We start from the raw sequence: 24338 nt of genomic DNA on the forward strand, positions 1-24338 counted from the left end.
GTTAAAAAAATAAGAAACATTCTGCAATATAAATGTAAAATAAGTATAACTGCACCAGCAAAACTTAAAACACAAGACTGGATCTTTTTGAAATATGAATGTGGATGTGCCAAATGGTCAAAAGTTTAAAAAAAAATGTATCCATTTAAAACTAGAAAGCACTCATTAGATTTGTACGATCCTAAATTAACTATTTTATTATTAGAAAAATGTTTTAATTGATCAAAATACATAGACAATCATAAGTTATATGGAACATTTTTTTCTCAACGTAATAAAATATGCAAACGTGACTAGTGACAAAGGTAAAAACAAACATCTTGCAATGTTTTAGTAAACATTTTTTTTATTCATATGAATTTTAGACTTTGGTCTGACTTTTTCTTGACGAATAATAATCTTAAGCTTAAAACTTTCACACTGATGTCCTGTGTTAAACTGCAAATGTTGTGTGGGAGACAGGCTTGTCCAGCTGTCCCCGGTGATGTTCTGGCAGGACGTGGAAATGGCAGGCAGCACGGCTCTCTGGTACAGCAGTCTTTGATGAGATGATGATGTGATGTAGACCTCTCTTTGACTCTGTTAGGGCCGACGTGAAGGCTGAGGAAGCAAACACATGCTTTTAGATCACATTCAGTGATTCAGCGTCTCCATGATAGGGCGATCAGACGTGACCATCACTGGTCCATCTACCTCTCAGCTGCCATCATGGTTTAAAAGCAGGACTGCCAAGAGAAGCCTGGAGAAAAAGCACATTATGCAGTTCACAATGTGATCATTTGTGAAGAAATACAGAAGTAAAGAAAATATAGTATACAAATAAAATCTAGTATGTAGAACAAAACACATGTAGAACTGATGTTACAGATTTCTGTAACGTTAGGTTTGATAAAATCCAATGCTTACCGCTAATGCAGGCTTACAATAGCGTTAGCTTGTTAGCTGGTGTGTTTTGGCTTCTTTACAGCAAGAGTACTAACCACACTTCAGTTCTGATGACTGAAACACTTATGCTGGTTTATGTGGACGCTCACAAACATAAAGAAATTAAGCTTACGATGCAGAGTTCATGTTTTCGTCCAGCTGAATCTTCACGGCCATTGCCATCCCTCCCACCTGGGCGTCGACAGCATCGGAGGCTGACAAAGCACTGAAGGAGGTGCAGCAGCTGTCTGCCTCACATGTGTGTCAGTGTCGGCTTCAATATCTCACTCTGAAACCCGTCATATCACTGGGAAAATCAGAGCGCCCTAACGTTACACGGCCATGTAGAGCTGCAGCGGGTTTCCATCGCTCCTTCCTGTTAAAAGACAGTCTGTCTGTCCAATCAGGTGGGTCCATCCTCTGATCAGAGAGACCTACCCTTTCCGGTAGAAGTTAATGTTGTTGTGTTTTCCGATTTTTTGTTCTGGTTTGGGATTTGTAGTTGTGGTTTGGGAATTGTCGTTGTGGTTTTGGATTTTTCGTTGTGGTTTTGGATTTGTCGTTGTGGTTTGGGATTTGTCGTCGTGGTTTTGGATTTGTCGTTGTGGTTTGGGATTTGTCGTTGTGGTTTGGGATTTGTCGTTGTGGTTTCAGATTTGTCGTTGTGGTTTCAGATTTGTCGTTGTGGTTTTGGATTTGTCGTTGTGGTTTGGGATTTGGCGTTGTGGTTTGGGATTAGTCGTTGTGGTTTGGGATTTGTTGTTGTGGTTTCAGATTTGTCGTTGTGGTTTTGGATTTATCGTTGTGGTTTGGGATTTGGCGTTGTGGTTTGGGATTTGGCGTTGTGTTTTCTATTTGCTGTAGTGATTTGCCCCTCAGGGCCACCGTAGTGAGACCTACCCTTTCCGGTAGAAGTTAATGTTGTTGTGTTTTACGATTTGTCGTTGTGGTTTCAGATTTGTCGTTGTGGTTTCAGATTTGGTGTTGTGGTTTCAGATTTGTCGTTGTGGTTTCAGATTTGTCATTGTGCTTTAGGATTTGTTGTTTTGTTTTACGATATGTTGTTGTGCTTTCGGATTTGCTGTTGCCTTTTTCTATTTTCTGTTGTGATTTGCACCTCAGGGCCACGGCACAGGGGTCCGTTTCACAAAGCAGGTTTAGTGAAAACTCTGAGTCTGTTAACCCTGGAATGAGGGAAACTCTGAGTTTTCCGTTTCACAAAGGGAGGTAACTCAAACCAGAGACAGAGGGGTAACTCTAGCCTATTTCACAAAGAGAGGTAACTAAACCTCTCGGTCAGTTACCATGGTAACATGCTCTCTGAAACTAACCTGGTCGGGACGAAGGTTGTGGATGAAGGTGCAGCATTACTGCGCAGAGAATTAAATATTCGTCGGGAGATGATTATCAAACTATTGATTATAGATGTTCTTGCATTTCCAGGCAATTCTCTTTTTGAGCGGTACCGTTTCATATCACAGCAAATATTGTGTGTTGCGCTGCGTTTTTTTGCAAAAGGGAGTTTTTTTTATACAACGTATAAAAATCATTCAGTAGGTCTACATTAGAAGTTATATTAGGTGGTGACTATTTCACGTGGCATGGCATGTCCTTTTGAAAACGATCCCGTGGATGAAGGTGCAGCATTACTGCACAGAGAATTAAATATTCGTCGAGAGATGATTATCAGACCGCGCATAGACGTCCTTAATATACTGCAGCCATAATTACAAAATGAATGAAATGAATCTTTCGAGCAAGTTGAATGTATTTGACTAAGCGTTTCCTAAATATAACCCCAGCTTTTCTTGCAATTCATGGGTTCAAAAGTGTGTGCTTTTAATTGGGTTACCGGTATATAAACTACTCCTATAGGTGGAAACAACAGCCTTCTGATCCAGAATATCATCTATAATGCGAGGGGGTGCATTTCACGGCAGGGGTTCTGAATATGGCACAACACCGTTTCATGTCACAGTCCTTAATTTACATACACAACCTCATCCGTCCTTACATTTCCAACATTAACAACAAAAGTCATGGTCTCACATCCCAGCAGATATTGTGTGTTGCGCTGCGTTTTTTTGCAAATGGGAGTTTTTTATACAACATATAAAACAGCCACCTACGGTAATTTTTACTTTACAATGTAAAACATGCTCAAAATGAGGCGTCACCATGAGATTGTGCCGATGTTTTACCTGTTTGAACCATAATCAAAAAGGCCCAGCAGAGGATGTACTTCCTGCGTCAGCTGAGGAAGTTCAACCTGCAAAGCTTATACTTTTCTCACAGTTTACAAACATTTAACAGGACAAACCTAAACATAACAATAACAATAACATTTACATAACAATAGCAGAACAATAACAGAACAACACAGAACAATAATTTAAGATAAAAAATAGAGGTAGTATTAAAAATAGGTTAACAAGTAAATATGAGAAATTTAAAATTGAAAGATAAAATAATTGTGCAATGTAAAGTGACCAGGCTGTTATAAATATCTTTGTTATATTATTTACAATGATATACATAAGGTGCATTAGGTGCATGTGTCTTGTATGTCTGGCATGTGTGTGTGATGTGTCGGGTGGGGTCAGTCGTTCAGCAGTGTGACGGCCTGGGGGTAGAAACTGTTTTTATGTCTGGCTGTTTTTGTGTAGAGAGTTCTGTAACGCCTGCCAGAGGGGAGAAGTTCAAAGAGGTGATGTGCAGGGTGTGAAGGGTCTGCAGAGATGTGAACTGCCCTTTTCCTGACTCTGGATGAGTGCAGGTCCTGGATAGTGGGCAGTTTGACACCAATGATTCTCTCTGCAGTCCTGATTGTCCGTGTCAGTCTGTTCTTGTCCTGTTTGGTGGCCGATCCAAACCAAACAATGATGGAGGTGCAGAGAACAGACTGAACTATTGCCGTGTAGAACTGGATCAGCAGTTCTTGGGGCAGGTTGAACTTCCTCAGCTGACGCAGGAAGTACATCCTCTGCTGGGCCTTTTTGATTATGGAGTCCACGTTGTGGCTCCACTTCAGGTCCTGGGAGAGGATGGATCCCAGGAACCTGAAGGTTTCCACAGCAGACACGGTGTTGTTGAGGATGGTGATGGGGGGCAGTGTGGGGGGGCGGCTCCTGAAGTCCACTGTCATCTCCACAGTTTTGAGCGTGTTTAGCTCCAGATGGTCCTGACCGCACCAGAGGGCCAGCTGTCCCACCTCCCGTCTGTAAGCAGACTCGTCACCGTCCCGGATGAGACCGATGACGGTTGTGTCGTCTGCAAACTTCAGGAGTTTGACAGATGGGTCACTCGAGGTGCAGTCATTTGTATAAAGGGAGAAGAGCAGTGGAGAGAGCACACACCCCTGGGGAGCGCCTGTGCTGATGGTCCGGGTGCTGGATGTGATCCGCCCCAGCCTCACCTGCTGTCTCCTGTCAGTCAAAAAGTTAGTAATCCACTGACAGGTAGAGGCTGGGACGGTGAGCTGGGAGAGTTTGTAGTGGAGAATGTCCGGGATGATTGTGTTGAAAGCCGAGCTAAAGTCTACAAACAGGATCCTTGCATAAGCCCCCGGGGTGTCAAGGTGTTGCAGGATGTGGTGCAGTCCCCCCCCCTGCATCATCCGCTGACCTGTTTGCCCGATATGCAAACTGCAGGGGGTCCAGCAGGGGTCCCGTGATGTCCTTCAAGTGGCTCAACACCAGTCTCTCAAAGGACTTCATGACCACAGATGTCAGGGCCACAGGCCTGTAGTCATTTAGTCCTGTGATTGCTGGTTTCTTGGGGACCGGGATTATTGTGGAGCGTTTGAAGCAGGAGGGGACTTCACACAGCTCCAGGGATCTGTTGAAGATCTGGGTGAAGATGGGGGTCAGCTGGTCAGCACAGACCTTCAGACAGGAGGGTGGCACACCGTCTGGGCCTGGAGCTTTCTTGGTCTTTAGTTTCTTGAAGAGCTGACACACATCCTCTTCACAGATCCTGAGTGACGGTGGGGGGGAAGGGAGGGTTGATGAGGGTTGTGTGATGGTGGAGTGGGTGATGGGTGTGAAAGTTGGCGTCTCAAACCTGCAGTAGAAGACATTCAGGTCGTCAGCCAGTTGACGGTTCACTGCAGTGTGGGGGGATGGTCTCCTGTAGTTGGTTATGTCCTGTAGACCTCTCCACACTGACGCAGGGTCGTTAGCTGAGAAACTGCTCTTCAGCTTCTCAGTGTAGCACCTTTTTGCCACCTTGATCTCCTTTGTCAGTGTGTTCCTGGCCGTGTTGTACAGGACTCTGTCCCCACTTCTGTAGGCCTCCTCCTTGGCCTGGCGAAGCGTCCTAGGTTTTGCAGTGAACCAGGGTTTATTGTTGTTGTATGTGCAGAAGGTTTTGGTCGGCACACACATGTCCTCACAAAAGCTGGTGTAGCTTGTCACAGTGTCAGTCAGTTCGTCCAGATCTGTAGCAGCAGCCTCAAAAACACTCCAATCAGTGCAGTCAAAGCAGGCCTGTAACTCCAGCTTTGACTCTGTGGTCCATCTCTTCACAGTCCTCACTACAGGCTTGGCAGATTTGAGTTTCTGCCTGTAGTTTGGAACAAGATGGACCATACAGTGATCAGAGAGCCCCAAAGCTGCACGGGGAACAGAGCGATAGGAGTCCTTTAAAACAGTGTAGCAATGGTCCAGAGCGTTTTTGTCCCTGGTGGGACACTTAACCTGTTGTCTGTATCTAGGTAGTTCACGGCTGAGGTTTGCTCTGTTAAAGTCCCCCAGCACAATGAGCAGGGAGTCTGGATGCTTCCTCTCCTCCTCCGTTATCTGGTCAGCCAGGTGTTGCAGGGCCTCAGTAACACAGGCCTGAGGTGGGATGTACACACCAACCAGAATGAACGAGGAGAACTCCCGCGGTGAATAAAACGGTCTACAGTAAATAAATTAATAGGCTACCACTCAAGCAGTTCCCCCTGTGATATTACTGTGATTGCAACAGGACTACATTTAAACTTACGCACTGACCCGAGCAGCAATGTTCTCCCGCAGAGTCTCCCTCTCTTTTGCTGCTGCAGCGGTGTTACACTTTCGGCGAAAAACATGCTCATACTCTCCGTATGAGCGCATTAATATTCACAGTTCCAGTTGTAGCGTAGCCCTCGAGCCCTAATAAATAGTCAACAGACATAGTGACCATGAACGTGACAAGATGGAGGCTCTGAAAGAACAGACTCACTGACAAGGAGGCAGCTAGAAAAAACTTATTTCAATTCTTATGGAGTACAACTTTAAATCATGAATTAATGGAGAACACAGAATAAAACTTTATTGGACTAACTTATTGACACTTTCCCTCCTCTGACTAAGGCTTTTTTCTTTAAAGATAAATGTGCACAGTCTGCATATACATTACATGCATTAATATCTCTACATCCACAGGATTAAAATGGAGGCTTTGCCTTTTACCTGCTTTTACCTGCTATGGTATATCGTAGAATCAGAGTATCCCATCTCAGTCATCAATTCCGTTGTTGTATCAGACTTCAATCCCCTGTTTTGCAGGAACATGTCCTCTGAGGGTGCAGTGGCAGCAGTTGAATCCAGGTTACATCGTCTCTCCGCCTGGTTTGACCATGAAACTGCTGCGGTGAGATCAGGTCCCCACTCATTTTGGGTGGAGTTTACTTGATTTAAATTTGAAACCTAATTTTCCATTAATTGTTATTCACTAGAGTGTAATGCCAAAACTGTGTGTGTGTGTGTGTGTGTGTGTGTGTGTGTGTGCGTGTAGGTGGTGACCATCCTGTTGGGGCTGTTCCAGGTTCTGTTGTCTCTTCCACTTGCGTACGCTGACCAAACTATGCCAAAACTCTTCATACTGCCACTTGTCTTGGGAATTCTAGTATGTACCGTATGATTTTTATTCTAATTCTTAGTCTGACTATCGTACAGGGGTTCAAATATATCAAATGGTGAAAAGCTCTTGCATATTGTCTGTACTTGCATTTGATCTTTTACAACATTTCAGTCACAAAACCCCAAAAAACATCAACAGATATCAGAATTCTGGGTAATATATAAGCTCAGTAGATATACACAAGCCCTGACATGTAAGGGTGACAGCTGTACAAGTTCCCTATTCTCTATCTGCTCTTCATCACTCAATCCTCAAACTGAAGTAAGTGCGCCAAATCATCAGTTTCACTGAATGAATCAACAGCTTTTTGCTTAATAGCTCCCCTCACTGGTGACTGGAAACTACTACATTCAACTGTCAGCTAATCCCCTTACATACACATTGGGCCTCATAACATTCGTACCAAATGATCGGTTCTTAAAGTGAAATTCCGGCGTAAAATCATCCCAGGATCATTTTTAGCAAATACACTCATCAAATAAGCCATCGAGACAATTTTTTTCGTTTAACAGCCTGACGTGGCTAACACTTATTAGCTCGGGGTAGCATGTCGAAGGCATTAAACAGTCTTTTTTAACCACTAATTCTGCTGAAAATAACAGCAAACCTCTGCAGTAGCATGAGAAGAGTCCCTACACAGAAAACAAAGCACCAACAACGTAGTTAGTGGACCCAGAGTTTATTAAAATAGTTTTAAAGACTTACCTACTGGCCCCTGCACCTCTCAGTGGATTACCGAAGTAAATCCCAAAGGAAGGAGCCCATTGAAGACCCTGGGATGATTTAACGCTGGAATTTCAGCGTAAGTGGCCTGTTGGAGTGATTGAGGATAACTTTCTTGTATTTTGAATTTTCTATAAAGTAAGAACAAGTTATGAGAAGTCCAGACCTGTGGTACGAGTCATGTGCATTTCGTCTGCTGTGAGCCAAAGTTTTTCTCCAATGGATTGTACATTTAATGACTTTGAATTAATTTCCCTGTCAAGAGGAACATCCTCTGTTGCAATGTCCGACAGACACTCCCCCTCCTTTTGCAGTCATTGACCACCTGACTGTGGCAAGATGTTTTTTTTTAAGCCATTTTCATATCAAACCATTTATTTTTTATAGAAGTGACAGTAGCTGGTGACACAGCTTTAGTGACATGTTATGTTCTCCCATTCCTTCCATTTAGCAAGCCCTTTAATTCAATGAAGTATATGGAGTCTCTTTTGTGGATCTCTGACAGCAGGACTTCGATCTCCGAGCTCATAAAGTTCTTTGTTTAACTCTTTGGTGCTATTTTCTTGAACATTTCCAGACATATAGTATGTGGCAGGACAGAGAGCCTTACATGGTAATATTGTGCCGTTAATTATACTTATTTACAATTCATCATATTACCTGAAGTTACGAGCGTTTGAATCTGGCACAGTGAGCCCACCTTACAAAAAACCTAAGAGAAAGTTAGGACAAGAATACAAAAGGGTTCTTGCATGAGGCCCAATATTACCTCCTGGTTACAAGTTTAATGAAAAAGGCAATTGTGTGACTGCTTATAAATGATGAATACTTCCCAATTTAATCCTGCTGACATAACAGAATTGATTTTGATCATGTGAAGTAAATAGTTAAAAAGCAGAGCTTACAATCTGAAAGGAGGCTATAGTAGGAATATAGCCTCCCTTCGACTGGAAAATTGAACATCTCATAAGTGTGTACAAAAAGCACAGAAGAATAATTGATGAGGTACCTAAGCTGTGAAATCCTTGTTTAAAATAATGTACACATATACACGTCTGCAGATGTAATACATAAAGCCTCAGGTTAGCTTCAGCTGAAATTTAAAAGTCCACTTTACACAGAACAAGGGTTTTGTCCTCCATGAGTATGAAGAGGAATGCTTACAGCCACCATTAACCCTTTAAAGGCTCAGTAGGCAGGAAAGGTGATTGTTGAGTCTACACAGGTGACATTGCCTCAGCTCTTACCCAAGCTCTTCCCACCAGACAACCACGGGCATCTGATGCACATGCTTCATACACGCACCCAACAGTCCCTGCCTGAGGCAATCGGCAACTTGACAAAGCTTCTTTTTTTAAGTGAAAAGTAAAATGTCTGAGTCTCAGGTAAGAAAATACTTTTTTTTAACAGATGAGCGATAGTAAATATTATAAATATTTAGGCAATAGTGAACAGTGCTGAATGAGTTCATTAGACGGCCGGGGTGACTATTTTTACTCATATGTTCGCCTGTATCAGTCTGCTTATGCGTCACTCAATCATTTCGATCATGAGTGCGATTGTTAAAATGATAGAAGGGAATTTACTGTCACTCCTCTCAAACTTGTAGGTATGAGAAAATGTTTGAGGTGGAATAGTTTGATTCAGGACTCTGATGTAGCAACATAAACCTGAGCTTGTATCAGCAGCAGCTGTATTCTTTTGGCTACGGTTAGCAGGAGGCTAACGTATTAGCAACCTCCATCAATGCTTTATGGGTAGCAGCTGTGATCAGGCTGTTTCCATTGTAACTCGGTCCACACAACATAAACCCCATCACAGCCACTGGAGTTGTTAAGGAAAAATCATTTAGCAGTTTACCTGTCCAAGAGAAGAACAGCAAGCTCCGAGTCCAAGTTCAAACCAATGTTATCCCCAACTTCTCTCCACCTTTGAAATGCAATGCGTTCGTTGTCAGACTCTCTTTTAGACTCTTTTTTTGATGAATCCGTCTTCCTCTTCTTAGATTGTCTTGCACCGAATGCAGGTGTTTCCAACCGTGGAATCACAATCTTTTGTTTGTTTGTTTGTTTATTTGGATCCCATTTAGCTTCCTCATATCTAGAAGCTATTCTTCCAGGGATCCTGCAGTTTTACATTGTGACAATGCAATTTACACAATCACATTGAACACAATACTCAATGCAAAATACAAAATTACATCACATCACACAAAATACAACTCAAATAGTGACAGAATTATAACTGATTCTAACCTGTCTTCCGCCATTGCTGCAGACTGGGTTTCCACCAAAGAGACGTGAACGTGCATATACTTTAGTAAAAAAAGCCAATTACAGGGCTCGCTCTCTCAGCTGCTCTGTGATTGGTCAAAGTCTTTCGTCTTTCGTCTCAGGGTAGATTCTTTACAGACTGAAAACAGCCTAGGAGAGACACAGAGGTCCTATCTTTTCTCACATCTCTTCATTTACATTATCGCCAAGGTTATCATGGACGTTTTTGGCTGATGCTGCCAAAAAAATGCCTACTGAGCTTTTAAGAGTACATGTGGGTGTGACTGTAAGATAGACAAAAATGTGATCCTATCCTTTAAATGGAGAAAATGAGGTCATATTGCAGTGTCAATATGGATGAAATAATATATTATTTCAAAAAGAGATCACATGGTGATATACAAGGTTCTCAATTCTGCTTAATTTCCTTCTCTCTGATGAAAGCAGCTTTAAAAGTCCAATACTGTGTGTGTGTGTGTGTGTGTGTGTGGATGTGTGTGTGTGTGTGTGTGTGTGTGTGTGTGTGTGTGTGTGTGTGTGTGTGTGTGTGTGTGTGTGTGTGTGTGTGTGTGTGTGTGTGCGCGTGCATGTGTGCATGTGTGCATGTGTTGGTGTATTGCAGATTGTGGCAGGAGGATCATTCACCATTGCCAATGAGAGGAACTCGAGTAAACTACTGGTACGTTCACAAAACAAGCTAATCTAAAGATTTGTTGGTCAGCAAACATTTCAGCTGTTTTCACATCTGAACTGGTGTCAGGAGAATCAGGTCCGGAGATAGAGTAGGTGGTCTGGGTAAAGCCACGGGAGGCAGGTGCGGAACATGACGCAGATTACACCTTACTGACAGAGACAGTTCTTAATTTGGTCACAAATAACGGGCCAACATGTTTTCGAATATTGTCATCTCTTCAGACATTTCCATCGCCATTTTTGTCTAACTCACCCTTCTTCTTCACCTTCGTAATTTTGTTGTCTTTTGTGTTGGCCGCAGCGAAATGTCATAAACACGCCCCATTAATTATCAACGGATACACCAGAGATTAAGTGGCTCACACATGGGCTCACATGGAGATCACAATGTAAACTCCTTATGATGTCTTGTCCGACTTAATTGGTCAATGGCGTTCTGATGGACACTGGAGATCAAAATTTGAGAAAAAATATTAATACTTGATTTATTCCGAAATACTGTTATTTTTTTACTGTTCATGATGTGAAGGAATATAAGCTGTGTCTATACTACTGCTGTACTAGCATGTTTTTTTTTTTTTTAAACCAAGGAACTTCAACAAAAACCTTTATTTTGTGAAAAAAACAGTGATCAAAATTAGTGAACAATAACCACTGTGTCAGAAGAGAATATTTCAACAATGACTTCTTCTATAGGATTAAAAAATGAACAGAAAGTGTAGAGGCCACAGCTTTGAATGACTTCAGCACATCTGCGCCCACAGGACATCACTAGTTTCTCACACTGCTCTGGTGTGATCCGCGTCCATTCTGACTCAGTCTCTACCACAGTTCAGTAACTGTAGTGGGGTTCTTAGACATTATTTTGTAGCCAAGGATTTTCCAGAGATCCTCTATGGGGTTTAGATCTGGACTCTGGACATTTCATTCTTTCAATTTTTCTAGCTTCAAGGAACTGCTGAACCTGTTTTACAGTGTGACAGAGGACATTGTCTTGCACGAGAATTGCAGCTAATTGGAGACAGTTGCAGTGAAGGTATTGAATGTTGCTGAAGGAGGTTCACAGAAACATTTGCATTCACCCTGCCATTTAGCTGTACAAGAGGCCCAACTCCTGCTTCAGAAAACACCCCCAAACCATGACATTTCCTCCTCCAAATGGAACTGACTTCTTTACACACTTTGGGTTCAGTCTTTCCCCAGTCCTACGCCCAACATAATGTTTTCATCAGACCCAAATAAATTGAATGTCCTCTCATCACTGAAGTCACTCTGGACCAGTTCTCCTCTGTCCATACAACATGCTCTTTAGCAAAGGCAAGTCTAGCCTTTTTATCCTTTCTGCTGATGAGAGGTTTGGTCACTGCAGAGTGGGCTTTCAGTCCAAAAAGTCTTAAACGGTAAGACACTAGCTGTGTTCAAAATCGTTCCCTCATTCACTCACTTACTATCCCCTATATAGTGTTTATTAAATAGTGCACTACGTAGGGAATGATATGTAGGTGCGCCCAAAGATGATTGTTCATTTTCTGGATTAACTCGAACTGTCAGTTTGATTAAAAGTAGGCCCAAAGCCTGCTGGAACAAAGACCTCAAAGACTAGGCCCAAAAAGCCTGGCTGCCATGCCTTCTCCCCCACAACAGGTCACACCCAGGTGTGAATTCTCCAAGGCACCCTAACTGTTCATTGGCTGAATTGACCACTGACTATGACATCACCTGGGCCTATATAAAGTGAAGCCCCCCATCTCTCGCTCTCTTTCTACCGGATCTTCCTCCCACTCTCTTCCTCCTGCTCTTCTCCAACTCTATGCGATCCTGCGGATCCAGGAGACAAGCTGCCCGCTGTCCCCTCGGCCCTGGACCTGGCCTATGGCGTGGGATCATCAGCAAGGTTAACCAAGCGGTTATCCTCAACTGAGCACAGCACAGAGCGATCCGAGTCCTCTTTTGCCTAAGAACTTTCACCACGAAGCTTCCTCTTCACCCAGCCGCTGGCATCAAGCAACGCAAAACATCTCCCATCTCATGGACTGGTAACTAATCACCAACTGGGCATTACTACATGTTATTGGACTTTATGAACGGCTAGAAACAATTGTAACTTTGTCATAAGAACCGAGAGATCAGGCTTTTGGTGCTTCATGTAACTTAATTGTTCACACCTTCTCTGCAGGGGACCGAGCCCCCACCACTTCTCTTTGTCTCTCTCTCTCACACACACACACACACACACACGCACACACACACACACACACACACACACACACACACACACACACACACACACACACACACACACAAACACACACATTTGCTGTTAGCTTTAGTTAGTTTATTGTGTTTTGTTTGTTGCATTTATTAATCTGTTAATAAATGTTTGTGTTTACCATATGTCTGATTATTTAATGTTACACAAAGATGAATGAGCCAGCTTCTACTAAGAAAAGAACTTTAAATCCTTCAACTAATGAAACTATTACATTTATTGGTGTTCAACCCTTAATTAGTAGTTTAATATATTGAGACTTTAATATTAGTAATCACTCCGTCTATGACGGTGGTGCCCCGAGGAACTCTGGTTTGACTAGAGTCATTTTTATTATTATCTTTGATAATTATTGGTGATAACTAATATTTACTTGATTAACGATAAGTTTGTGGAGAATACTCAATCTCATAATCTGAACGTGAGTCAAGGCCCTATATTTGATTGGTTCTCCGTGTGACATTTTTAATAAATTGAAGTTATTGATTTTTAGTAATTTTTCTTTATTAATTTTCCTTATCAAATATTTCATTTGATAGTCACACTATTGATCCAATTAAACCCAAAGTACCTACATTGGTGCCCCGTGTGAGGGTTAGTTATGTTGGTTGGCAATAATTCATAATTGTGTGAAATTTAATATTCGTCATATTTTTGGACATTTTACAATTTTTGGATTTTTCGTCCAAAATTTTCCAAAAGTCGTTCCATTTAACCCCACTTGTCTTCCACAGGAATAGACATCCAGCTGTACTTACAAACAAGTACAAAGTGGTGTTATTTGATTAATTCTCCAAATTTAGCTATGGCGATTTGAGAATATTGATAACCTCTGTAAGCCTGATAGTTACCCTTAAGATTTTGCTGTTGCTGCTAGCTATTGAAGTTTGGTTTAGCATTGGAATATCACATATTCAATGCAATCTAATGAGTCTTGTCATAAGTTGTTGCTAAATTAAGTGCTCCTTCCCCTTAACTCATAGTGTGCCCCCGGCCCTATGAACCCGAGAGCTTGAACTGTTGGAACTGCCTTGCATTTCAACCTGAGTGGAGAGAGATAGATTCACAGTGTGCTATCAGCCCTGTGAAATAAAGTTACATGCCCAGCTGTTTCTTCCATGTGTCTCAGCTTGAGTAGTACTTTATAGATATTATTCCTTGACTGACTGCCCTGCATCTCAGTTAGTGTAAATTCTGGTCCCAGAATCACATAATGCTGTAGTTCCCCCTCCCCGTGCAGGAAGCAAGCTACCCACATAGTGTAGATCAGAGGAACTGTTGTTTTAGGCTAGTGTACTGCCCAAGTCACATCACACGGTGTCTGCCAAGCTACACCAGAGCCAAAACAATTGCATTGTTGTACTAGACAACAAGTTTTAATCTCACCTTCCATTTGAAACAATGGAGAACCCAAGTGTAGAGAATTTCATTTCTTCCCTAGCACAAAGCCTTAAGCCTGGCTACCCTGAGTTCATTAACACAGTGAACTTAAGTGAGTGCAGTAAAGAAATAGACTCACTTCTCAGTGACACATCTAAAGGGTCAGTGTTGAGATGTTTGCTCCTGAACTTCCACCGGCAAACTAACATTGTCTGTCAGAGCAAAACAGCATTAGAAAAGGAGATAGAATCCCTTAAAGCTCAAAATGCTAGTCTCATTAGTGAAATTCAGATAGCAAATCACAAAGTCCTGCGTTATTTGGAAGATTTGCACTCAGCAGATTCACAACTCTTCTCCCACAAAAAGGAATTGTTAGGGCTTAGATCAGAAACTCTTGCCCCACCAAAGTCATTCAGCCATGCTGATTCTGGCCTTTCAAATGCAAATTCCTCCATCAATGAGAGATTAACGCCCTCTCCAGAGCTGACCAGGGAAGTTCAGTCCTGCTCTACCTCCTCACTGCATCACTTTGAGAGTGATGACAGAGCTAGCATAGTCTCGCCTTCACAAACGGTGACCTCACAATGTCCCCGCCTTGAAGAGCTTGAGCTTCTAGCTAAAGATATGGACGTGTTTGATCCAGACAACTGTGATCATAACATTGAGGACCATTTTAGGGAATTAGATCAAAATCTAATTGACCTGCCTAATGCAATACAGAGAGAGAAAGTTAAATTTGTGTGGAAAACCAGCTCAAAAGCTGTCCGCAAAGTTATACAGTCTCAACCTGCCAGAGTCAGAAATGACTACAATGAGCTCCGTCATGCACTGACAGAAGAATTTGCTTCTACTGCAGACGAAATCGCTTCTTTGGTTGCAGCTAGTCAAATTAAACATTCCCGTCAAGAGAGTCCCAGAGACTATTACAGACGTTTGAGACACGTATACTTTCAAGGAAAGAATGCACCAGGCTTAGAAGAGAACCCAACCTTTAAGTCCCTGTACTTGCAGAATCTTCATCCTTGTATACGTATGCATGTTATTCTTGAGACAAGAAAAGATAACCTCTCTCTTAATGAGGTTAGGAAAATAGCACAGGTGGCTTGGGAAACTGTTGTCAATTGCAAAGCAAGGGAAACAACATCTGCTTCCAGCAGCTCAAACACCGTGAGGTCAAACAGACCTTCTGTCTCAGAACCCCACCCTCAGAACAGATCGAAAGGGGGGGACAAAACACAGCATAGGGACGCAGAGCGTAAACGCCATGTCCGCCAGCTGCCACGGGATAGTCATGCCCAGAGCAGGAGCTGTAGAAGGCCATATTCTGAGATCCTGGCCCAGCATAATGACCTGCCAAACCACTGCTCAGATGATGACCACAGCATCTCTGACCGCAGCTCAGAATCCGACAGTGACAGCGCCTCTGAGTGTCTTTCTGTACACGGCTACAGGCAGCGTTACAGCCCTGAGCCACGAGTTAAGAAGAACTTCAAACAACAGAGCTCCAGAGCCCGCTCCTCTCGGTTCTGTAGGTAACAGTCCGTCTGTACTGATAGTAAGATTAATGCAAGCTCAGCAGCCTTACTTTTCTTACAGTTAAATTGGTAAACTTTGATTTGTTAGCAGCCGCAGCAAACTCAATAAGACCCAAATTGTGATAGGACTTAACACCTTGTACAAACTTTGCAAATACTTTTGGATCAACTCCTTGTATTTTGTAATAAGCTCACTGGTAAACACTAGTTTAGGACACATCTCGTGATTGACACACCAATCATACAACTGTCCTCATGCAACTGACAGCTGCATATCATCTGTATCTCACCCTAAGTCATTTACATAACTAACACTTCTGTTCTAACTAACCTGAAGAGTAGTTGAGAATCAATGTTTATTATGTATTTCGTATAGTGCCATTGTCATGTTTAGATTTTGTTTTGTAACTTTTGTTCTTGCCTAGTCGAGATAATAGTAGTGTTTAGCCAATTCCCAGTTGGTGAAATAACTGCCCAAAACGTTGCAAACACTAAATGAACTGACAAATGAACTCTGTACATCTATGGACTGTGAAAGATGCCCTTAAAACCGCACATCGGGTGCAGTCTCAAGGACATCGGGGGGATATGTAGGTGCACCCAAAGATGATTGTTCATTTTCTGGATTAACTCGAACTGTCAGTTTGATTAAAAGTAGGCCCAAAGCCTGCTGGAACAAAGACCTCAAAGACTAGGCCCAAAAAGCCTGGCTGCCATGCCTTCTCCCCCACAACAGGTCACACCCAGGTGTGAATTCTCCAAGGCACCCAAACTGTACATTGGCTGAATTGACCACTGACTATGACATCACCTGGGCCTATATAAAGTGAAGCCCCACATCTCTCGCTCTCTTTCTACCGGATCTTCCTCCCACTCTCTTCCTCCTACTCTTCTCCAACTCTATGCGACCCTGCAGATCCAGGGGACCAGCTGCCCGCTGTCCCCTCGGCCCTGGACCTGGCCTATGGCGTGGGATCACCAGCAAGGTTAACCAAGCGGTTATCCTCAACTGAGCACAGCACAGAGCGATCCGAGTCCTCTTTTGCCTAAGAACTTTCACCACGAAGCTTCCTCTTCACCCAGCCGCTGGCATCAAGCAACGCAAAACATCTCCCATCTCATGGACTGGTAACTAATCACCAACTGGGCATTACTACATGTTATAGGACTTTATGAACGGCTAGAAACAATTGTAACTTTGTCATAAGAACCGAGAGATCAGGCTTTGGTGCTTCATGTAACTTAATTGTTCACACCTTCTCTGCAGGGGACCGAGCCCCCACCACTTCTCTTTGTCTCTCTCTCTCTCTCACACACACACACACACACACACACACACACACACACACACACACACACACACACACACACACACACACACAAACACACACATTTGCTGTTAGCTTTAGTTAGTTTATTGTGTTTTGTTTGTTGCATTTATTAATCTGTTAATAAATGTTTGTGTTTACCATATGTCTGATTATTTAATGTTACACAAAGATGAATGAGCCAGCTTCTACTAAGAAAAGAACTTTAAATCCTTCAACTAATGAAACTATTACATTTATTGGTGTTCAACCCTTAATTAGTAGTTTAATATATTACATGAGACTTCAATATTAGTAATCACTCCGTCTATGACGGTGGTGCCCCGAGGAACTCTGGTTTGACTAGAGTCATTTTTATTATTATCTTTGATAATTATTGGTGATAACTAATATTTACTTGATTAACGATAAGTTTATTGAGAATACTCAATCTCATAATCTGAACGTGAGTCAAGGCCCTATATTTGATTGGTTCTCCGTGTGACGTTTTCAATAAATTGAAGTTATTAATTTTTAGTAATTTTTATTAATTTTCCTCATCAAATATTTCATTTGATAGTCACACTATTGATCCAACTAAACCCAAAGTACCTACAGATCGAACAAGATTTCTGACAATACACTGGAATTTTCTAACAAATTGTTGCGTCTGTATATGTGCCGGATATATGTGTGACGGAAGCGGGTGCGTCCAGCATCATGTAAACAAACGGAGCTGTAAACTCATTTTCAGTCTGTTCATGATACAAACCTGCACTCAGGAGGACGGTCAAATGTTGTATTTATGTTGCTTCTTCATTTCAATGTTAAATCCAGAATAATTTGTCGAAATTTAGATGGTGTTAATGTGTGGTTTTGTTAACAATGGTTGTGTGCCCAGATGGCCAGCTGTAATAGCCCGTGGTTAATTAATTTAGTTTAATTTCATTTATTTCAAGAGCGAGTAACAGCAGTAAGCTTGTGAGGAACTAGTGAGCACGTGAGTAACGGTTGTTTGTAACAGTTGTTCGTAACGGTTCATAACTGCAGTTAGCTCTTTTCTACTTCTTCTCCTCAGGTAAAACACGACCGCATAGCATTGTGATATGCGGGAGTACAATGTAGTGTACATCATATGTACACTAAAATTAGCTGTGCATTATGGATATTTTATAGAGGACTATATAGTGAATAAAAAATTAACCACGGAGAATTCGAACACCACTACAAAATGGCATACACACTATATAGTGCACTACTTCTATGATAGGGAACGATTTGGAACACAGCTACTGAGTGCAGAGACAGATCCTTGTCCTGTTCAGCACTGAAGTGGAGACCAACTCAGCTGCTGTCCTCTCGTGCAATTGTTTTACATGGACAACCAGCCTTTTTGAGGGACTTAAATGAATCTGTGTCCTCATAAAGTTTCAATATTCTTGAAATCACAGACTGTGAACACCCAACCTCTCTCTGATGGCTGAGAGGGTCATCCCTTTGGCCTTCATCTGGACAACCTGCTGTCTTAGGGTTTCAGTCACCTTAGAGCAGCTTACCATCTTCAAAGTAACCAGGAGAGCGGCAGATAAATAGGGTGTGTCCAACAATGAAGTCAACTGTCCCCAGGTGCCAGAATAACACCAATAACTGGGAGGGATCTGAAAGTGTTCTCTAATTTTACTCACTGTTTTTTTTTCACAAAATAAGGGTTTTTGTTGAAGTTCCTTGGTTATTTAAAAAAACATGCTAGTACAGCAGTAGTATAGACACAACAGATATTCTATCAAATTCTGAACAGTAAAAAATAATAGTATTTCAGAAGTATTAGTACTTTGTCCTCTAATGTTGATCTCCAGTGTATATCGTAATGAGTAATGTCTAGGTCATTTTAGGTTTGCAGTGCATGTATAAAAGGGGCTATAGTCTAACTGAAAACATTGTATGAATACAAACTCATAATATTGCAACCATCTTATAATATAATACTCATAAGTGACAGCCGAAGCCTTTGTAGGGCCATTGTAATATTACTTAACTTGTAATAATAATAATTATTATTATAATAATAATAATACTAACAGTGTAATAAGTGTTTCTAATTGCAACAATATAATCAGTGTATAGGTGTTTCAAAGTGCGGTGATGAAAGTTAACTGCCACCCTCCACAGCTTCGAGGTTGTGCATGCAGTAACGTGGTTGGCCTGTTGGGAGCACTGCTTGCCTTCTGCATCTACAGCTACAGCCTCAGCACTGAACACAACAAAGATCTGTGTCTGTCTGGTGACCATGATTATAGAACTTCAAGCTATAGGTGTCCCGGGGAACACCTGAAGGTCAGTGTGAGGCTGTCATTAAACTTTTCTTTCTTTCTTATTATTTTTCTTAAAGTGGACCTATTTTGCTTTTCCTTATTTTCTCTCATATACTGTGTATCTTGTTATAATGTTGGATGTTCATTAGTAATGATCGGTTAACTGGCTAACCATCTCTCTCACCCAGCTCCCTAAAATAACTTTAGTGACCATTCAGTCGAGTCAGTCAAGTCCTCCCAAATGTTTCACTATTAAATGAGAAATTTCATCAAACATAAACATCATGAGATGTTTACAACCCAACAACAACAACATAGAACTCTATATATGCTGCCAAATGTAATATAACCTGCAGCAACAAGTTCATTTGTATCATCAAACGTCACCTGGGGGGCTGAATGAGCCACAGTCAGTCTGTGATCCGGATCAGGACACACACACACACACACACACACACACACACACACACACACACACACACACACACACAAACACACACACACACACACACACACACACACACACACACACACACACACACACACACACATTGATGAAGCTAAACTTTCTTCAGCTGAACAGTTCCAAAACAGAAGCCATCCTAGTTGTCACTCCACATCAGCTACGCTCATCCACCATCACCAGTATCACCTTCTCCGGCCAAAACATCCCCCTTTCCACATCCGTCACTAACCTAAGTGTTAAAATGGATCCTCAACTTCCTTTTGACATCCACATCAAACCCATCTGTAAGATATCCTTCTACCACCTCAGGAACATTTCTGAACTCCGTCCATCACTCACCCTGGCAGGTGCAGAGAAGCTCGTCCATGCCTTTGTCTCCTCCAGGCTCAATTACTGTAATGCACTACTCATCGGGATCTCTGGCAAGAACATTCAAAGGCTACAATACATCCAGAACAGTGCTTCCAGGATCCTGATGAGGGTAAGCAACACCAATCACATCACCCCATCCTGAAATCTCTTCACTGGCTCCCCTTCCCACTAAGAATCAAGTACAAGGTCTCTCTCCTCATCGACCAGTGCATTCACGGACATGCCCCCCTATACCTGAAAGAACTCCTCACCCCCCAGACCTCCTCCCACAACGCCGTTCTGGTACCTCAAACACCCTCCAAGTCCCAAGAACCAAGCTCTGCACCATGGGTTATGGGGCCTTTTCCTCGGCTGCTCCGAGGTTATGGAACCGCCCTCCTTGACCTCATGAGGGCCCCGCAGACTACAGATGCTTTTAAATATACCATATAACCTTCCTGTTCACCAAAGCATTTTGATAAATGTATTTTCGATGTTTTCCTTTTAACTTATTACTTACTTTTCATTTTACCTTTTATTTTTAAATTGTTTCTATTCGGCTCTGTAGCACTTTGAGCACTTGTAAAGTGCAATACAAATAAAGATGTATTGTTATTATTATTATTATTATTGTTGTTATTATCATTATTACAGGACTGTTTAAAGAAGACTTCATACAGTCGAAACTTTTGGGTTTCCAAAGGAACTCGGGGAGATGAGATCCCAAAGGCTCGCCTGCAATTATATCTTCCCGCCAAAGCTGCTGCACGAAACTTTAAGAGTGGACATGTCATGTGGGGCGGCTGTGGCTTGGTGGCAGAGTGGGTCGTCCTCTGTTCGAGAGATTGGTGGTTCGATCCCCATCTCCCCCCGGTCCACATGTCGAAGTGTCCTTGGGCAAGACACTGAACCCCGAATTGCTCCCTGTGCTGCGCATGGGTGTGTAAATGTGGTGTGAATGGTTAGACCAGATTAGATGGTATGTAGATGTCCACTGCCATCAGTGTGAATGTCTGTGTGAATGGGTGAATGTGACAGACATCGGAAGCGCCTTGAGTAGTCAGATGACTAGAAAGGCGCTATATAAGTACAAGTCCATTTACCATGTCCAGGGAAACTTGTTTTAACTGTATATGACAATAGATGGTTTGATTTTGAACGAGAAAGAGATCAGGAGAATGGTAAATGGCTGCCAGGTGCCATCTTCTCATCAATGTAATCAAACCATTCACACACTAATAGCCGGTGAGGGAAACAAGGCGTTAAAAAATAATATTGATACTATATTCAGTAACTCATACTCATCTTCAACCGCTTATCCGGGGTCTGGTCACTGATATATTCAGTAATGAGTAATCTAATAGATTACTCTTCCCATCGTTACAATGCCGTTACAGTTACTGCCAACAACTGTGGCGCGTTACTAAAATTACGCGCCACAGTAAAATTAGCCAATCCGAGGGAGAGTTGGGCTGGTGTTTTCGTGTGGACAAGGCCTGAGTCACCAAGCAACAACAGGAATAGTGACTCATGGTAATCCCAAAGTAGCCTTCTTGAACTGGATGTAGTACATCCATTACTTTTCCTTACATGAAATTAAAGGAACGAATGTATATGTGAATTGCAAATAATGCCCTGTAATGGCTGTGCTTCTGCACATCGGTTTTTCATGAAATTCAACTGTGACTTCTCTCAATATAATAGAATAAATATCAAAAGTTCAAAAACATCTATTGTGCTATATACACATAGTAATTAAATTATCTACAATAATACATGACATCTGATTGGAGGCTAGTCTCACTTTGTCCCACAGTGACATTAAGATAGTTTAGATTTGTGTACCCTGTTAATAATTTATTGTATTCAGTGTCCATTTCATTATAATATTCATATTTATCATAAATATTTCAACATGCACATGTATTTTTAGTTCCGTTAAAGAGCGGTGGAGGTGGGGTCCAAATTCTTTGACACATTTGAGCATTTAAAATGTACTTAAAAGTAACACAATAGTTACTTTCAATAGTAGTTCCTTTTATTATTTATAACTTAGTTACTAATTCAGTCACTTTAAGGGAGAAGTAACTAGTTACTGTAACTAATTACTTTTTAAAGTAACATGCCCAACACTGCTGATAGCACAGCCTTCAGGAGCATTTTGGGGTTTAGTGTCTTGCTCAAGGACACTTGGACATGCAGGACTGGAAGAGGAGTGGATAGTCCTGTCTCATGACAAGATGTAGTGTAGATTATGTAATGAATTGTGGACTCCTACAAGTATCTGGGTGTTGTTCTGAACAATAAACTGGGGTGGACCGCAAACATGCAGGCAGTCTACAAGAAGGGCCTGAGCCGGCTTTACTTCCTGAGGAGGCTCAGGTCCTTCAATGTTTGCAACCGGATGCTTCAGATGTTCTATCAGTCTGTTGTCGCGAGCACCGTCTTCTTCGCTGTGGTGTCCTGGGGTGCGGGCATCAAAGCAAAAGATGCGAACACACTGAACAAACTTATAAAGAAGGCAGGGTCTGTTATTGGCTCCAAGCTTGTCACCCTGGAGGAGGTTGTGGAGCACAGGATGCTGGCAAAACTGCTGGTGATCATGGACAATGTCTCTCATCCCCTCCACAAAACCCTGGACAAGCTTAAGAGCAGCTTCAGCAACAGACTCCTTCAACCTCTCTGCCTTAAAGAATGGAGCAGGAAATCATTCCTACCTGCTGCCATCAAACTGTACAATGCTTCACAGCAACACTGAGCAACGCTCAGGGAATAAACTCATTACCACCAGCACCTTTCTCTCTCTTGCACCTTAAAATCCAAGTATATTGTAATACAGTGTTTATCTGCGATACTGTACTCTTATTGTTGTTCATATTTTGTGTTTTATATTGTATTTTATTTTTTGTACTTCTAATTGTTTTGTACCGCTGCTACGATGACCTAATTTCCCCTCGGGGATAAATAAAGTTATCTATCTATCTATCTATCTATCTATCCATCTATCTATCTGTCTATCTATCTATCTATCTATCTATGAAGATTATTGTAGATGACTGTAAATGTATAAAGAGTAAAGTCACTTCAGTATATATAAATGAATAATTTGTCATCATGTCTCCTGCAGGCCTATTGCTGGAGTGTGACACTGATGCTGCTGCTCTACGACACTGGGGCCGTGTTCCTGCACTGCCTCCTGTCCGTCTCCGCCCTCAAAGCACTCAAAACAGACTGACGGACCCACACACATACACACACACACACAAACACACACACACACACACACACACACACGAACACACACACGCACGCAGGCACACATGTTGAATTACTGCATATCAGCAATAGAATTGAGAACCACTTAATTAATTATGACTAAATTATTGATGTCATGTGCATTGTTAGCTTGGTTATTGGCCACGGCATGGCAAGTAAGATACACGGAAATGTTTTTTATTTTCATATCATATACTAATAATAGAGCTAAACAGAAAGCAGATACATCAGCTGACACCATCAGCCAGTTCTAGATTAATCAGTATCAGTGTGTATGTTGTCTGATCAGTAACAGCAGTCTACATGTCAGTACAGAAATGACAAAATACAACAGTTTGAGGTCATTTAGTTTGTCCACCAGACAACACGTTGATTTTTGCACTGTAAAATGTCCCAATCAATACATAGTTTGGTTCACCCCCCCCCCCCCCCCCGACCCACACACACACACACAATTCAAATATGGTCAAAATTCAAGCATGCATATCGAGATGGATTGTTTATGTTATGTGTTTGAAATACTGCTGTATTATTGATTTAATTAAAAAAAATAAGACATCAGCCTCGAAAATTCAATACTGGTCAGTAATCGATATTCTATTATATAATTACCAAGTAACTTGTTTGACAACTGTCTTTGTGAGTTAGCCATGCTAAATGGTCAACAGAAGCATAGCAGAAGGTGTTTACCATGAGTCACACCTTTTAAAGTTTAGTTTGACACTAGGGAAACATGCATATTTACTTTCTTGCTGAGAGTGAGATGAGGACACTTGTGCCACTCATGTCTCGCCCTGAAAATAAAGAGTAGTAGTTCATCCTCTTCCTCTAACTCATCCTCCTGTTCACTATTCTCTAATAAGGACATCTGATGGAGCCTCCTTGTTTAATGTTGTAGTGATCAGTCAGTTCCTCAGGCTTCTGAGACACGGTATGCAAC

At 41.9% G+C, this 24338-nt stretch overlaps 1 protein-coding gene across 1 annotated transcript in view; it reads left to right on the forward strand.

Moving 5' to 3' along the window:
- Nucleotides 1–23974, forward strand: part of LOC310959938 (uncharacterized protein) — a 38877-nt gene extending 14903 nt beyond the window's left edge. Inside the window, exons 2-6 of the mRNA XM_083931492.1 lie at nucleotides 6459–6543; nucleotides 6688–6798; nucleotides 10432–10488; nucleotides 19163–19327; nucleotides 23250–23974. Coding sequence (XP_083787618.1) covers nucleotides 6463–6543; nucleotides 6688–6798; nucleotides 10432–10488; nucleotides 19163–19327; nucleotides 23250–23357 — 522 coding nt within the window. The 5' untranslated portion in view covers nucleotides 6459–6462 and the 3' untranslated portion in view covers nucleotides 23358–23974. The remainder of the gene's footprint in view (nucleotides 1–6458; nucleotides 6544–6687; nucleotides 6799–10431; nucleotides 10489–19162; nucleotides 19328–23249) is intronic.
- The last annotated feature ends 364 nt before the right edge of the window (nucleotides 23975–24338 follow it).

The sequence above is a fragment of the Echiichthys vipera genome (genome assembly GCF_963691815.1).
Source record: "Echiichthys vipera genome assembly, chromosome: 2".
Classification (NCBI taxonomy): domain Eukaryota; kingdom Metazoa; phylum Chordata; class Actinopteri; order Perciformes; family Trachinidae; genus Echiichthys; species Echiichthys vipera.